Source organism: Caretta caretta, chromosome 10, assembly GCF_965140235.1.
Source record: "Caretta caretta isolate rCarCar2 chromosome 10, rCarCar1.hap1, whole genome shotgun sequence".
Taxonomy (NCBI): Eukaryota; Metazoa; Chordata; order Testudines; family Cheloniidae; genus Caretta; species Caretta caretta.
Window position 1 is genome coordinate 31,330,881 of NC_134215.1, and position 17,507 is coordinate 31,348,387.

The 17,507-nt window shown below is 41.5% G+C and overlaps 1 protein-coding gene across 8 annotated transcripts in view; it reads right to left on the reverse strand.

Moving 5' to 3' along the window:
* Positions 1–17,507, reverse strand: part of KATNIP (katanin interacting protein) — a 180,668-nt gene that overhangs the window by 43,052 nt on the left and 120,109 nt on the right. For all 8 annotated transcript variants that reach the window (XM_075132829.1, XM_048865750.2, XM_075132828.1 and 5 more), the window contains 3 exons: positions 10,804–11,535; positions 9,364–9,572; positions 4,880–4,955 (listed from right to left, as the gene is read on the reverse strand). In XM_075132829.1, coding sequence (XP_074988930.1) covers positions 4,880–4,955; positions 9,364–9,572; positions 10,804–11,535 — 1,017 coding nt within the window. The remainder of the gene's footprint in view (positions 1–4,879; positions 4,956–9,363; positions 9,573–10,803; positions 11,536–17,507) is intronic.

The following is a 17,507-nucleotide window of genomic DNA, read 5'->3' on the forward strand; positions in this document are numbered from 1 at the left end:
CTCACTCAGCAGTGTGAGCAGCCACCAAGGCATCCTACAGAAATAGCTGAGGCATTATTATCAGAGACGCCTACTGCTGTTATTTTGAGCCTCAGGGCCAAAAAATGTGCTGTGAATTATTTCAGGTTTAAGGATTTTCTATGTTAAATAGGATGATTCACTATGTATGAATTTTAACAGTTTTTATTATGTAACCACAATCAGCTATGTAACGAACTAAATAAAACTTTAACTGAAGCAGAAGCAATAATGAAACAACAATTTTTATTATTAATACATTAAACAACAATCTATTAACTAACAACTTAAAAGAAACCTTTAATTAAAACAATAGTGAAGTAAAAACAGAAAGTGCAGTATAAAACAAAACAAGGGGGAGGGTGGCTTAAAGTCACAGGGAAGTATACACCTTGCCTCTGTTTCGTCTTGTTTGAGGGCCTTCTGGAATTGAGTGGCAAGGCACAAAGTTACCAGGGGAGCTGGAAGGCTCAAAACAACCTTGCTTCCATGTGCAACTGTTCTCAGTGCCCAGATCTGCCTGTGGGAAAGGAACGGACACTGGGAGGACTGCCCAGGGGGAGGGGCTACAGTTGGGAGGAGTTGCTGCTGTTCCCAGTATCTCTTATTATCTAGGGGCTGCAGAACAAGGCTGAGTCCTGCTGTATGACACTTGCAGCACCTGCTGCCCTACATCAACATGTGTTGCAGCAGAGCATTCAGGCTTTACATTGCCTCCAGAAGTTGGCTCTGCATCTCCCATTCTTTGTCAATACTGTCTTTGGCCACAGCACCGCTCTCCCTCGAAACTGTCATGCTGCCCTTGACCACACTCTCTCTGGATCCTATGATCTCCCTGTAGAGCTCCCTCTCTTTTTCCCCTCTCCATTTTCAAATAACGTCTCCATCTCTCCGCTATTCTGGTTTTACTTTAGGACTTTGATGAGGTCCACAACATTTTTGTCCTGAGTCTTCCATTTTCTCCCCGGCAGGTTAGCCAGCAGCTCAGCTGTAGATAAAGATCCCGTCCTTGAAGGTCTGGCCGCTGCAGGTGCCATGGCTGTGGGAGTAAGAAAAAAAACAAAAGCAGTTATTGTTCCTATTCCAGACAGATTACAATAGCATTTTTATATGTATTTCTGATTTTATCTCACTGAGAGTCTACCCAGGTTGGGGAACCTCAGATATGGAGAGTGGTTTGTACATGAGGAGGGCTGGCTGCACTGGGATTTTTGTTTGTGCAGTATATACTATTTGGCTTTGCTGTTGTGCCTTGGAAGCTGGGAGCTGGGAATTATGTTCCTTGCAGGTTTGGTGTGCCGTAGAGGAGTTTATATGGTTTTGGAGGCCTTACCAGAGGGTGCCCAGCGGTGAGCTGAATAGTAATTCCCTCTACATTCCCTTTAGGTATCCTGACTCTCCACTGCACTGAGGTGGGTGACTAGAAGACAGAGAATGGCCTTACTCAAAAAGGCAAAGAGCAGACCAATGAGCTATGCTGTGAAGTTATTCCCCAAGACGGTTCCCCAAGAAATGCTGCAGAAATGGAAGAGAGTTGCGAGCTATTCTGGGGGGAATGACTGTGCAGATATCCCCCACAATATCTAGATGAATATCAAGCAATTGCACCCTCTGTGCTGTGGGACTAAAAATGGTTGATAATCAGTACTTTAGTATGAGACAGAGGTTGTGACAGACGTCAATTTCTTACAATATCCTTAAAAAACCTTATTGAATTAAGTTTAAGTATCTTTGGGGTCCATTCTGTTAAATGCAAAGATTAAGTATTATTATGGGCCGGGATTGTATGTCACCTCTTTAGAGAGGGGATGGGATGAGAGGCCTGCAAGTTCAAAGAACTATATTGAAAATTTGCCAGATAAGAATGGCCTTTTGGGACAATATACGTTAAATGGATTTCCTGGGGAATAGGTAGGGGGAGGTTAAGGCAAATTCCCCACCTCTGGTTATGCAAAAAAACCTGCCTTTTGAAGCTACACCCTGAGGAGAGGGTTTTTGTCTGCTGATTTACCTGTTGCCAGAGAGTGGAGATCAAAGGCCTGAGCTGTATAAAAAAACAGATGAACTGCCACACTTGTTCTGGTTCTGAATCTGAGACAGTTATGAACTTGTAACCACTGGGAAAACCTAGTTGTGGGTTTTCAAGGACTTACAGCTAGCAGAACCTGAGGCTGGAGTTGGAGTGACCTCCAGTAAGCTTTTAAGCATGGGTGTGTGTGCTTTTATTGTTTTGATATGTTTTCTGTTTAATGCTTTGACCTTAAGAATAAATATGCTTGCATAGAAAGAGCTGTGTGGTATTTGGTAACTGAGGGTAATTACACTGTTTACAGCCTTTGGAGAGAAAGCAAAGCACAGATGCTGGCCTGTTTAGACAGTCTGGGTTGCTGGTGTATCACAGTGTAGGCAGGGAACTGTGCAGCCTGAAAAAGCCCTGATCAGGAAAGAGTGAGATGTAGCTCTCTGTCAAAGAGAGGTGATGGCTGGGGGCCAGAAACCTTGGAGTAGGTGCCCTCAGTGAACCATGGAGGGGGAATACAGGTCCAGTTACACTGGAACTGTGACAGAGGCCGATTGCCCAGTTGTAACAGCCGCCATTTTGGAAATGCGTACAAGGGAGGAAAGGAGTGGACAGCATGGGCCGAAGAAGGGATGGATGCAGGAGGGGGCTGAAGACCCACCTACAGTGACTTCAGCCCTGGGGCACCTGGAATGGAAGCTAGCACTGCAGGAAGCACAATAACAACAATAATAATAAATTATAAAGCTAGACACTTACATAGTGAGGTTTTCTCCACAGGATCTCCCTCTTCAGTTCTGGCCAAGATTGCTGGCTGGGAATTGGGCTTAGTCGTTATATGGCAGCAATCAGGTTTGCCTTCTTCCAGGCTGGCATCAGGTCCTGTTGTCCCAAAGAGAACCTAACTCTCAGGGAACCTAGAGAACCTAAGCTCTTCAATGGCCTTCTCAAGTTCCTCCTCCGAAGAGTCTTGCTGGTCATCCTCCAGATGGGGAAAAGCTACGGTAGCAGGTTCCACAGCCTCCCTGGGTTTGGGAGATTGTGTAACAGTGCAAAATCCTGTCCAGATCCTCAAAAAGTGGACAGGACACCTATCTACTCCTGGACCATTTTCTGTCATCCTGGTTTGAATATAGGTTATCCTGAGCTGTTTGCTATTTATCCTGCACTGGTCATCCTTCTGGTTGTGGCCCGTCGTGGCCATCTGTTAGCAATGTCCACAAAAAGGTCTTTATTGCGGTGACTGACCACAAGAGCTTCCTGCACTGAGGCTTCTCCTTAGATAGCGATGAGATCCAGTGTCTCAGCACAGCTCCAACAGGCTGTGCGAGGCATATTGTGGAGTTTCTGGAGTAATATTGCAGCAATGCTAGAATACTCAAATCCAGCAGCAAATGGACAAAATCTGGCCCTGTGTCTGTTTTAAAATGGGAGAAGGGGGCATCCTGGCAACTTGACACCAGAGGAGGGGAGGGCACAGAGGTACACAGACAGGTTGGTAACAGTTGCCCATAAAGCAGTGTGAGATAGCTGCTGGAGGACTGCCAAGTAGCGTGCAACAGTATTACATACATACAGACAGGTGGCTTTTCACATTTCACAGGCTCATAGGTTTACTAAACAACTATCAATAATATCTAGATACAGCAGGTAAAATTCCAATGCATCAGGTGGGATAAGTCCACCACAGTAAATGTAAAAATATTTCTCATTTCATAAATAACAATAAAACCCACAGATAGCTGCCTTTCACCAAGTCTGAAGAAGCACTAATACTCATGATACCCTGTTTAACAAACAGCAAGGCAGCCAAAGTGTACAGTCCAGCTACATATAACCTGCTATTAATAATTACACAATGCTGAACTCATGCTGTGCCTATTAGTAATTACCCTAAGTGTGGCGATCTCTGCAGAGCTTACATGGATGCTAAGGGATAGTAGTTTCAACTGCCTAGCTCAAGAGTCTTGTCTCCTGAAGTAGACTCTGATGGGGCAAGGGCAGTCCCTGGAGATGTTAACTCCAGTTTCATTTTCCTCTTTCTTTGTACAACTGCTCATGGAGAGAGTTACAGAAGGGCTACTGGGGTGGCAGAGAAGGGAGAATGCCTGTGAGAAGGCAGGGATCTTTATCCAGGTACTGATTGAACCCTAGCTGTGGAGGTATTTTGTTGTTTATGTTGCTTATTATAACATTTTTCCATTAAAGATTTGCTCCTACCGATTACTGCTGTTTTATTTCTACTGAGGCTAGGTCTATATTACAGAGTTCTGCCATCATAGCTGTGTCAGTCAAGGGTGTGATGAGGTGTGAACCCTGAATGACACAGCTGAAAGCCCAGTGCAGATGCAGTTATGATGGCAAAACAGTACTTTGAGAAGTATAGCTTATTTCGTTCTTGTGCAGGTGAGGGGGTATATAAACTGCATCCATGCTGGGTATGCTTTGCTGGGACACTAGATTGGTATTCCTATACCACTAAAGCACGCCTGAGACATCCCACCAGTTTACACAGAAACTGACAGGGACAGAGCTAATTCAAATCAGCCTTCATTCAGGGACTGGTCAATTACCTTGTGCCATTTTTCTGAGTATTACAGAAAATTGGGTTAAATTTCAAGTGTTATGGTGTGCTAAATTCCATAATAAACAAAGTTTCAACCTATTCACACTTAATTACTCTTCTTTACTTCAATCTAACATTCATCAGAAGTCTGTACACAACGGTGCTGGAGAAAAATCTCACATGATAATGTTTGCAGATGTTATGGGTGAAAGAATGTGGTATGTAACATGTTAGTTTGTATATTACAAGAAAAAATGGCAAAACACAGTACTTACATTGTCCAGTGTATACCCCGGGGAGCTTAGGTGTAAGCTCAGAAAGATGGTCTGACACCATCACTTGCTCTTGAACCTAAAAAGTAAACCAAGAAGTGCAGTGGATATTCATATGTTGTATATAGTGTATTGTTGATACAGTGCTATTGATGTGCAAAGAACTATGTGCACAAGAAAGAAGACAAGCCCTTGACCTAGAGTACTCACAATTTTAATTTGACAGATAAAATAATGAGATATGACAACAGGCTGGGGCAGGGGGAAGGATAGTTTGTAAGAATAGAAGAAAAAAAAAAGACACCTAGAGAAAAGGGATAAACTATAATTTACAAAGAAATCTTATCACTTATGGTGCACTTATTTCATGTCACTATTGTACCTATGTATTATAAATGAACAAAAGATTCTCATTCTGGTGAACTGCCATTTGGTCTCATTCTGATGAATTGCCAGAGTGTGGGTCCATTAATTCAAATACACAAACTCTGTTCCACACTAGCTGTGTGGACTTACTGTTTCCATATTGTGACAGAATATAACCCTATGTACCCACCCTACAGACTATTGTAATAATGTTTGTACAAGGTATGTTTTGTGAGGTATGATTTAAAAACTCAATTTGCTGACAAATAATATCATGGCAAATGCACGTAGCAACATTATATGTAATAGGTTATATTTTTCTCAATGACCTGGAAGAAAACATAAAATCATCACTGATAAAGTTTGCAGATGACCCAAATATTGGGAGAGTGGTAAATAATGAAGAAGTCTGGTCACTGATACCAAGCAATCCAGATCGCTCTGTAAGCTGGGTGCAAGCAAACAATATGTATTTTAATATGGCTAAATGTAGATGTATACATCTAGGAACAAATAATGTAGGCCATACTTACAGGACGGGGGACTCTATCCTGGGAAGCAGTGACTGTGTAAAAGATTTAGTGGATAATCGGCTAAACATGAGCTCCCAATGTGATGCTGTGGCCAAAAGGACTAATGCAATACATGAATGCATAAACAGGGGAATCTTGAGCAGGAGTAGAAAGGTTATTTTACTTCTGTATTTGGCATTAGTGCGATCACTGCTAGAATACTGTGTCCAGTTCTGGTGCCCACATGTACGGAAGGATGTTGATAAACTGGAGACGATTCAGACAAGAGCCACGAGAATTATTAAAGGATTAGAAAACATGCCTTATAGTGATAGACTCAAAGAGGTCAATGTGTTTAGGTTAACAAAGAGAAGGTTAACGGGTGACTTGACTACAGTCTATAAATACCTATCTGGGGAACAAATATTTAATAGTGGGCTCTTCAGTCTTGCAGACAAAGGTATACACTCCAGTGGCTGGAAGTTGAAGTTAGACAAATTCAGACCAGAAATAAAGCTTAAAATTTTAACAGTGAGATTAATTAACCATTGGAACAACTTATCAAGGGTCATGGTGGATTCTCCATCACTGAAAATTTTTAAAGCAAGACTGAATGTTTTTCTAAAAAGATCTGCTCTAGGCATTATTGTGGGGGCAGTTATCTGGCCTGTGTCATGCAGGAGGTCAGAACAGATTATCACAATGGTCCCTTCTGGCCCTGGAATCTATGAATCTATTATACTGGAGTGGAGAGTAGTGCTTATAAAATTTGGGGATGACACCAGATGGGCAGGGGGTTGTAAGGACTTTGAAGGACAGGATTAAAATTAAAAATGATCTTGAGAAATGGGAGAATTGGTCTGAAACGAACAAGATGATATTCAATAAAACCAGGTGCAAATTACTACACTTAGGAAGGAAAAATCAAAGGCACAGCTTTAAAATGGGGAAAACTGGCTAGGTGGTAGCACTGCTGAAAAGGATCAGGGGGTTATAGTGGATCACAAATTGAATATTAGTGAACAATGAAGTGAAAAAGGCTAATAACCTGTGATTTATTATCAAGAGTGTCTTTTGCAAGACACAGGAGGTAACTGTCCCACTCTCCTTGCCACTGGTGAGGCCTCAGCTGGAGTACTGTGTCTAACTCTGGGCACAACACTTTAGGAAAGATAAATTGCAGGAAGTCCAGAGAATAGCCACAAAAATTATAAAATTAGAAAACAAGACCTATGAAGAAAGGTTAAAAATAGAGGGTATGTTTAGTCTTGAGAAACGAAGGCTGAGGGGGGACCTGATAACAGTTTTCAGATATGTTAAGGGCTGTTATAAAGAGGACAGTGGTCAACTGTTCTCCACATCCACTGAAACTAGCACAAGAAGTAATGGGCTTAATTGGCAGAAGGGAGATTTAGGTTATATCTAGGAAAAGCTTTCTAACTATAATGGTAGTTAAATGCTGGAATAGGCTTCCAAGGGAGGTTGTGGAATCCCCATCCATGGCGGTTTTTAAGCACAGGTTGAACAAACATCTGTCACGGATGGTCTAGGTTTACTTTGTCCTACCTCAGTACAGGGGGCTGGACTTGATGAGTTCTTGAGGTCCCTTCCAGCCCTACATTTCTATGATTCTTTAATCTTTCATGTGGCTCTTCTCTGAACTCTTTCCAAGTTGTTAACATCCTTCTTGGATTGTGGACACCAGAACTGGACACAATATTCCACTAGTAGTCACACCAGTGTCAAATACAGAAGTAATACAACTTCTCTTCTCCTACACAATATTTCCTTGTTTATACATACATGTTTTGGCCCCAGTATCGCACTAAGAGCTCATGTTCAGCTATTTATCCATTATGACCCCCAAGTCTTTTTCAGAGTCACTGCTTCCTGCATCATATAAGTATGGTCTGCATTCTTTGTTCCTAGATGTATGATCTTACAGATTTGGCTGTATTAACATGCACATTATTTGCTTATGCCCAGGTTACCAAGCGATCCAGATCAGCCTGTATCAGTGACCTGTCTTCTTCATTACTTACCACCCATCCAAACTTTGTGTCATCTACAAACTTTATTAGTGATGATTTTATGTTTTCTTCCAGACCATTGATAAAAATATTAAATATCATAGGGCCAAGAACCAATCCCCAGAGGACCCACTAGAACCGTATGTGCTAGATGATGATTCCCCATTTACAATTGCATTCTGAGATATACCTATTAGCCAGTTTTTAGTCTATTTAATGTGTGTTGTGTTGATTTTATATCTTTATAGTTTTTCAGTCAAAATGTGTGTGGTACCAAAGCCAATGCTGTACATAAGTATATTACATCTACACTATTACCTTTATCAACCAAACTTGTAATCTCATAAAAAAGATATGAAATTAGTTTGACAGGATCTATTTTCTATTAACACATGAGGATTGGCATTAACTATAATATCTCCTTTAATTCTTTATTAATCTAGTCCTATATCAGCCATTCCATTGTTTTTTCTAAGTGTCAAACTGACAGGCCCACAATTATTTATGTCACCTGTTTACCCTTTTTAATATTGGCACAACATTAATTTTCTTCCAGTCCTTTGGAACTTCCCCAGTGTTCCACTACTTATTGAACTTTAAGGGGATGAAAGTCACAAGAGAGTCTTTTATACTATGACAGACGAGCAAGTGCTCCCTGACAGTTTATATTGCTCTGCATAGTTCCCTAGTTCATAAAGTAAGCTGCAATTTGGATCTGTAGAGAAAATTTTCACAAAGAACTTTTGAATATGTTTTAGTTCAGGGTTTACTTTTATAGCTGACTTAAGCCCAGTGTCACAAGCGGGATGTGAATGGTCCAGGCCTACTGGTCAGAACAGGAGTTGGAAGCCAGGTCCGGATACCAGGTGATCAGAGTCTGAGATAGGCCAGAGGGCAAAAAGAGTCAGATGTCAGCAGGGTCAGGTGGAGATAAGAGTAGGCAGTAGGAGCAGGTAATGCAGGGGATGCCATCCCAAGCAGGGGACACCCAGTTGCACAGATGAATTCCTGTTCCTCTGCTTGGTTTAAATAGAAGCAGCGAACCAAACAGGATTCCTGGAGTTCCACCCATCAGAGCCCAGGACTTGAGTCCTCTGTCAGAGGTGAACTTTGAGTTCTGGTCACTTTTAAAACAGGTCACGGGGTGGCGGGTTGGAACATACTGGTGCCTAAGAGCCTTGTGGACTGGCGTTTGAGACCCACAGCCCTGACACTCAGAAAAGAACAAGTTGTGGATTAAAAACACAGATAAACCCTCAAAGCATGCAGCTGGGTCTAAATCAAAAGAAACACTGTCTTATCTCTATCCATGTAATTAAAGAGGAAGTTTGTGAATAATGTCACTATAGCCTTCATTAAATGCTCATGAATAAATCAGAAAAAAGACAAAAATTGGAATACAATATTAGTTTTGAAAACAAATTTCTCCCAGTAATATGACTGGTGATAAAATCCTAAGAACAGACTGACAGCCATATCAGTCCCAGCTTCAGTCCCTGATATCAATTATTGCCATTGGAGCTATTCAATGGAAAGAAAAGATAGTTTCCTTAGAAATCCTCATTTATATGTGTCCTACCTGCTTATCATCTGTCCTTAAGCCTGCTTGTGTGAAAGGTCTCTCATCTCCCTCCCCATCAGCAGTCCTTGGTCTCTTTAGCTCTTCCTCATATCTTAGTGAGCACACATTTTCAATTTCTCCATCATAAGTCTCATCATAGCAGAATATGGCCTCTAGAATATCATCATCAGTCGTGAACAATATAGTATCCCCAAAGTGCTCTGGAGCTGAAAAGCACAAGACATTAGGAATTAAAAACACAATGTGAAAGTACTGCAAATCAAGGGCTTCACTACACTACGATATGGAACTATGTTTTAACATGTGTTGAGTAATATGTTTAACTAATATAATTGTAAATTGTAACATAGACAAGAGACAATGTATTCCTTGTTTATGCTACAGTTTAGTCATGTTACAGTAGAACCTCAGAGTTATGGACACCTCAGGAATGGAGGTTGTTCGTAACTCTGAAATGTTCCGTAACTCTGAACAAGACATTGTGGACTTCAGTCACGGGGGGTGGGGACAGTCAGGGCTTCTGACCCTTGGGGTGCCAGGGCTCTGGGCAGGGGCCTCAGGGCTTCTGCCCCACGGGAGCAACAGGGCTCAGGGCTTTAGACCTGGGGGGGAGTGCTGGGGCTCAGGGCAGAAGCCCTGCTGCTCTGTTCCCAGTTTCAGCCCCGTGGCAGGCGTCGGGGCTTGGGTCTCCCCATGACTCCGCTCCCGGTTTCAGCAAGGGGGGCCCACTGGGGCTCAGGACTTTAACTGCTGAGGGAGTGCTGGGGCTGAAATGGGTGCTCCCCTTGTAGCTAAAGCCCTAAGCCCCTGTGTACCCAAGGGGCTAAAGCCCTGATCCCCACCCTGCAGCTGCAGCCCCAACCCCCCATGGCTGAAGCCCTGAGCTCCAGGGCTAAAGCCCCAAGGAAGTACAGTATTTGCTGGGGGTATTTTGGTTTTGTGGTTTTTTGTCTCTGCTGCTGCCTGATTGATTAATTCCAGTTCCACATAGTGTCCGGTTGACCAGTAAGTCTGTAACACTAGTGTTCATATCTTTGAGGTTCTACTGTAGTTAACATGTTAAAACACAATTTCTTATTGTAGTGTAGGTGAGTCCAGAGAATCCAGCTGATTTTTAAACACATCTAAAATATAAATCTGTAAAAAAAGAAGATCTCATACACATAAAAACAAGGACAATACAAATAAAGCCCAAGACTGTAAGCTGTTTGGGGCAGAGACAATCTTCTGTTTTTTTATCTGTTTCCTGTCCTGGCTGGGGACTCTAGGAGCTATAAATATAAAATATTCTCCTTAAAAAGGATACATCTACATTTGAGTTGGGAAATTTGATTCCCAGCTCATGCAGATGTACCCAAACTAACTCTAGCTAGCATGCTAAAAATAGCAGTGTAGCCAGTGTCGTTTTCACAAAGAAAATGAGGGATCATACCATACCTCCAGACAATGTTCCTGAAGCCTTTGCAATTTCTCCTTTAAAGATGCATTGCTCATCTAATAGCATTGTAATATCTTTCACACCTCGGAAGGAGTGTATTCGGGATTTATTATAATTCCAAATCCTAATCATAGCTACTTGACAGGGATTCACAAAGTCAATATAGATAAGGTGAGGCTTCCCAGGAGTAAAGGGTGCTAGCCAAAGGTGCATGTCATCCTGTGTCCGATTTACCCCATCAGTTAGATTGGTTATTACTCTTGGATCTTTGCCATACGCTGGTAAAATATTTATATCAGGTGGCTCAGCTTTTATCTTTGAAATCTGAACAGGCTCTCCTTTGGAACTAAAAACTTCAATTCCATTAAGACCAACATAGTGTCTGTCTCCCCATGTGGATTTAATGTCTATTATTAAGTACTGTCCATATGGCAAAACAGGGATTTTAAAATCATTTCCATCATCTGTCTCCATGTAATTTTCTTCTTGTCGTTTTGGTAGCACTTGTATTCCTTCTTTCCTCACAAGCTGATGTTCTCCATGCCGGCTGATTTTTTGCTGATGTAGAAACTCATCAAAGATATCCCCTTGAAAATCCATGTTGGAGATTCGCCCACGGTGAGAATAATTGAACTTTAGAAGGGAGTTCCATGACTCCTGCAGAGTGTGTTCTTGTTCACTGTGCCACCCGGCTCTGAAGTTTTTTAGGCCTTTGACACAAAGGGCTTCATCTGAAAATAAAATCCAAGATAAGTCTTTATATATGTAGACATGACAAGAAATTAATTCCCACAATATAGACTATCAAATGTAGACCATTGTGTTGGTTATGTTGGGTTCTTTTGCGGTAGCGTTCTGTTCTAATGCTGCTATTACATTGCTTCTCTTATTACACACAAGGTTAAAATCTCTGACTCCCTTTCCCAGCTTAGTGTTAAACAAAATAATTATGTCAATAAAGGTTAATGTTGAGACACAAACCAACAAAAAAAAAAAAAAGGAAAGAATCCAAGTTTTAAGGCTACCTGAGCATCATCAGCTGAGCACTGTTAATGGAACTACAAGTCAATTACAGGTTTCAGAGTAGTAGCTGTGTTAGTCTGTATCAGCAAAAAAACCGAGTACTTGTGGCACCTTAGAGACTAAAGGATATATGTGATATATGCCATCATGTGCCAGCAATGCCCCTCTGCCATGTACATTGGCCAAAATGGACAATCTCTATGTAAAAGAATAAATGGCCACAAATCAGATGTCAAGAATTATAACGTTCTAAAACCAGTCGGAGAACACTTCAATCTCCCTGGTCACTCGATTACAGACCTAAAAGTCGCAATACTACAACAAAAAAACTTCAAAAACAGACTCCAGCGAGAAACTGCTGAATTGGAATTAATTTGCAAACTGGACACCATTAAATTAGGCTTGAATAAAGACTGGGAATGGATGGGTCATTACACAAAGTAAAACTATTTCCACATGCTTATTTTAACCCCTCCTGTTACTCACACCTTCTTGTCAACTGTTGGAAATGGGCCATCCTGATTATCACGACAACAGGTTTTTTCTTTTTCTTTTTTCTCCTGCTGATAATAGCTCACCTTAACTGATTACTCTCATTATAGTTGGTATGGCTACACCCATTTTTTCATGTTTTCTGTGTATATATATATATCTTCCTACTGTATTTTCCACTGCATGCATCCAATGAAGTGGGTTTTAGCCCATGAAAGCTTATGCTTAAATAAATTTGTTAGTCTCTAAGGTGCCACAAGTACTCCTGTTCTTTTTGCAGATACAGACTAACATGGCCGCTACTCTAAAACCTACATATAACTGAGGTTCTTCAAGATGGACTCTGCATATTCACACTCCTGGGATATGCACCAACCGGCAGTCATGAATGGTGTCCGGTTTTTGACCGGAAAGTCCAGTTGAAAAGGGGACCTGATGGTGTCCGGTTAGCTCTACTGATCAGACACCCAAAGTCTGGTTATTGCAGGCAGGGGAGGCACCGAGTCATCACCTGTGCCAGCCCCTACTTAGCCAGGGCCGCCTCCTACCTGCATTGGGCGACTGCAGCTCCCCTCCCCGGCTCTGCAGGCAAGTCCCTCCCGACCCATGCAGGGGTAGGAGGTGGGGAACAGCAGCGAGTGATGGGGGGAGGGGGAAAGAGGAGTGAATGGGAGGTGGGGCCTCAGGGGGAGGGGGAGGGGCAATGGTGGAGCCTCAGGGCTCTGAAGAGGCAAGGCAGGAATGAGGCCTGGGGGAAGGGGCGGGGCAGGGCCTCAGGGGGAAGGGGCTGGGCAAGGGAGGTTCCAGCACTCCTGCTGGAATATTCGGTTTTTATATATTACAAAGTTGGCAATAGTTTGGGATAGTTTGGTCAGTAGTAGATAGTAAATGTATGGTGGTAAATGTATCCCAACGAGAGAGGTTGAAGAACAGCCCCGCCAAATTATGTATCAGACTAGCAGCTATGTCTAATGCATAATGTTTACTAAAAGTATGTACTGAGTTCCATGTGGCCACTTTACACATTTCAATTAATGAAATAGGTCTATGCTGCTGAAGTAGAAACTACCTTGGTAGAATGTGTGTTAATAGTAGGAGGAGAAAAATGTGAAACATTCTTACAACTCACTTCATTGAACTGTCTGACCCAGAGCATTGGTCTTGTAAACCAGGGGTCATGAGTTCAAATCTCGCTGGAGCCTGGGCAGCAGTTTCTGGCTGGGCCTGTTGTCCCCCAGCAGTGAGGTGCTTGGCTTTATTTATTTGGGGCACCTGGCATTGGGCCAATGTTGGAAGACAGGATACTGGGCTAGATGGAGCTTTGGTCTGACCCAGTGTCATAAATATAAAGGGAAGGGTAAACACCTTTAAATCCCTCCTGGCCAGAGGAAAAACCCTTTCACCTGTAAAGGGTTAAGAAGCTAGGACAACCGCGCTGGCACCTGACCAAAATGACCAATGAGGAGACAAGATATTTTCAAAGCTGGAGTGGGGAGGAAACAAAGGGTTCTTTCTGTCTGTGTGATGCTTTTGCCGGGACCAGAGCAGGCATGCAGGTCAGAACTCCTGTAAAAAGTCAGTAAGCAATCTAGTTAGATGTGCGTTACATTCTGTTTTGTGTAAATGGCTGATAAAATAAGTTGTGCTGAATGGAATGTATATTCCTGTTTTTGTGTCTTTTTGTAACTTAAGGTTTAGCCTAGAGGGATTCTCTATGTTTTGAATCTGATTACCCTGTAAGGTATTTTCCATCCTGATTTTACAGAGGTGATTCTTTCACTTTTTCTTTAATTAAAATTCTTCTTTTAAGAACTTGATTGCTTTTTCATTGTTCTTAAGGTCGAAGGGTATGGGTCTGTGTTCACCTGTGCAAATTGGTGAGGATTTTTATCAAGCCTTCCCCAGGAAAGGGGGTGTAGGGCTTGGGGGGATTTAAGAGGGAAAGACGTTTCCAAGTGGGTTCTTTCCCTGTTGTATTTGTTAGACGCTTGGTGGTGGCAGCAAAAAAGTCCAAGGACAAAAGGTAGAATACTTTGTACCTTGGGGAAGTTTTAACCTTAGCTGGTAAAAATAAGCTTAGGGGATTTTTCATGCAGGTCCCCACATCTGTACCCTAGAGTTCAGAGTGGGGAAGGAACCTTGACACCCAGTATGGCCGTTCTTATGTTCTTTTCCCTCTGAATACTTTAGCTTTGTCTAAATAGTAAGAGAGAACTTTTTAGCATTCAAACAATGTAACTTTAATTCACTCCTATGAGTGTGAAGTTTTGGAAAGAGTATTGGCAGGTTAATACATTGATTAATAAGAAAATCAGAAATTACTTGCTAAAAAAATGTGGTTATTTATCTTTATAAAAAATTGTAAATGGAGGGTCTGCCATCAAGGCAAAAAATTCACTGATTCTTTTAGCCGATGTACCTGCTATAATAAGGGCTGTTTTAATGGAAAGATGAAATAAATACCAAGTTGATAACAGTTCAAATGTTAACACCTGGTTTAAGTCCCATGGAGAAACTGGTGGGTAAAGATTCAATCGACCCTTAAAAATCTTTTGACAATATAACAAGAAAAAATTGATTTTACCATCCACAGGATTATGAAAAGCTGCTACTGCATCTAAATGCATTCTAAACTATGAGATGGATAACCCCTTATTTGTTAGGAAAAACAAGTACTCTAAAATACACTAAATAGGAGCAAATACTGGATCAAAATCCTTATCTGATACCCACAGTAGAAATCTCCATTTTAGATCATAACATATTCTAGTAGATTGTTTTCAAGAATTAAGCAGTACCTAAGAACATAAGAATGGCCATACTGGGTCAGACCAAAGGTCCATCTATCCCCGTATCCTGTCTTCTGACACTGGCCAATGCCAGGTGCTTCAGAGGGAATGAACAGAACAGGTAATAATCAAGTGATCCATTCCTTATCGCCCATTCCCAGCTTCTGGCAAACAGAGGCTAAGGACACCTTCCATGCCCATCCTGGCAGATGGCCATTGGTTGACCTATCCTCCATGAACTTATCTACTTCTTTTTTGAACCCTGTTATAGTCTTGGCCTTCAGAACATTCTCTGGCAAGGAGTTTCACAGATGCATTGTATGAAAAAATACTTCCTTTTGTTTGTTTTAAACCTGCTGCTTATTAATTTCATTAGGTGACCCCTTGTTCTTGTGTTATTAGAAGGAGTAAATAACACTTCCTTATTTACTTTCTCCACACCAGTCATGATTTTATAGACCTCTATCATATCCCCCTTAGTCATCTCTTTTCCAAGCTGAAAAGTCCCAGTCTTATTATTCGTTCCTCATATGGAAGCCGTTCCATACCCCTAATAATGTTTGTTGCCCTTTTCCGAACCTTTTCCAATTCTAATAAATCTTTTTTGAGATGGGGCAACCACATCTGTACACCCATACTCAAGTTGTGGGTGTACAATGGATTTATATAGAGGCAATATGATATTTTCTGTCTTATTATCTATCCCTTTCTTAATGATTCCCAACATTCTCTTTGCTTTTTTGATTGCCGCTGCACACTGAGTGGATGTTTTCAGAGAACTGTCCACAATGACTCCAAGATCTCTTTCTTGAGTGGTAACAGCTAATTTAGACCCCATCATTTTATATGTATAGTTGAGATTATGTTTTCCAATGTGCAGTACTTTGCATTTGTCAACACTGAATTTCATCTGCCATTTTGTTGCATCTCAAGAGAGAAAGAGTTCTCAAAATTTGTCAAAATCCTGTTCCGAATGCCATGAGATGTAGTGACTGAGGGTCTGGATGGTGTACTCTTCCCATTTTTATGACAGCAGATATGGCAATACAGGTAAGTGTTTAAATTTCCTTTTGTAGAGGAGAAACTAGTTCATGTACCATCGCTGTCTTGGTTATGCGGGAGCAACGAGTATCATTTTGGCTGAGTCCTGTCTGATCTTTTTTACCACCTTAAACAATAATGGAAAAGGCAGGAAAGTATACATCAGATCTGTCCCCCAACTGATGAGAAACATATCCATCAATGACTGAGTGTCTATCTCTTCTATCAAACAAAAGTGACGGCATTTGCTATTGAGGCTGATGGCAGAGATTGACATTTGGAAATCGCCAAATATTGACAAGTTCTTAAATCGCTGATTCCTCTAGAGACCATTTGTGAACCTTAGAAGAGTCTCTGCTTAGTTGGTTTGCCAGTTTATTGTTAGATCCTGCTACATGCAACACAATTGGATAAATTTCATGACATATACACTGGTTCCATAGTTTTATTGCTTATCGGCAAAGTTGTGATGGATGGGCACCTCCTTGTTTGTTTACAGAATTGCTGATGGCAACTTGCAACACAGAATCTTGAATCTGAGGGAGTAAGGATTTGAGTGCTAAATGGATAGCCTTTAATTCCAAAACATTGATGTCAATTTGCAATTCTTGCAGATTCCAGAAACCTCCTGTTAATAATTTGTTGAAATGTGCCCCCAAACTGTCTTGGAAGCGTCCATTGTAATTATTGCTGAAGGAGGTGGGGGGGTTGAACATCACTCCCTTCAGTACATTCCTGGGCTTCATCCACCATAGAAAAGTATTCCAAACTTTCTTTGGATTGTAAGCATCATGCACATGCTGTGCACTGTGAGAATGAAATTTCTTGAAACCCAGAGGTCTCATTCTGAATCCTGTGTAAGGTGTAACAAGACCCAGAAGGTCACAAGACCCAGAAGGAGGATGAGGAAGAACAGTACTTCTTGTGGTGATTTCTGGAATAAGCTGGATTTCAGTTTTTGGAATTTTTTCTCTGGGAGGTAAGCTCTCATTACTGTGGAGTTGACAACTACTGCTAAGAAAAGAAATTGTTTACATTGGGCGCAATATGATTTTTTCTTGTTTGTCAGAAAATCTAATTTTTGGAATAGAGAATATGTGAAGAGAATGACTTTGTTCAACTCAACTTTGGAATGAGCTTTCAGAAGCCAGTCACTGAAATATGAAAACACAAAAATGCATTGTCTGTTCAGAAAGGCTGCTATTACAGAAAAGCATTTTGTAAAACCCCAAGGAAGAGTAGAAAGGCCACATGGGAAAACCTTGTATTGGAAATGGACCTGTCCCAGGGTTAAATGAAGGTAGTTTCTGTGAGATGGTTGAATGGAAATGTGGATGTAAGTATCTTTTAAATAGAGA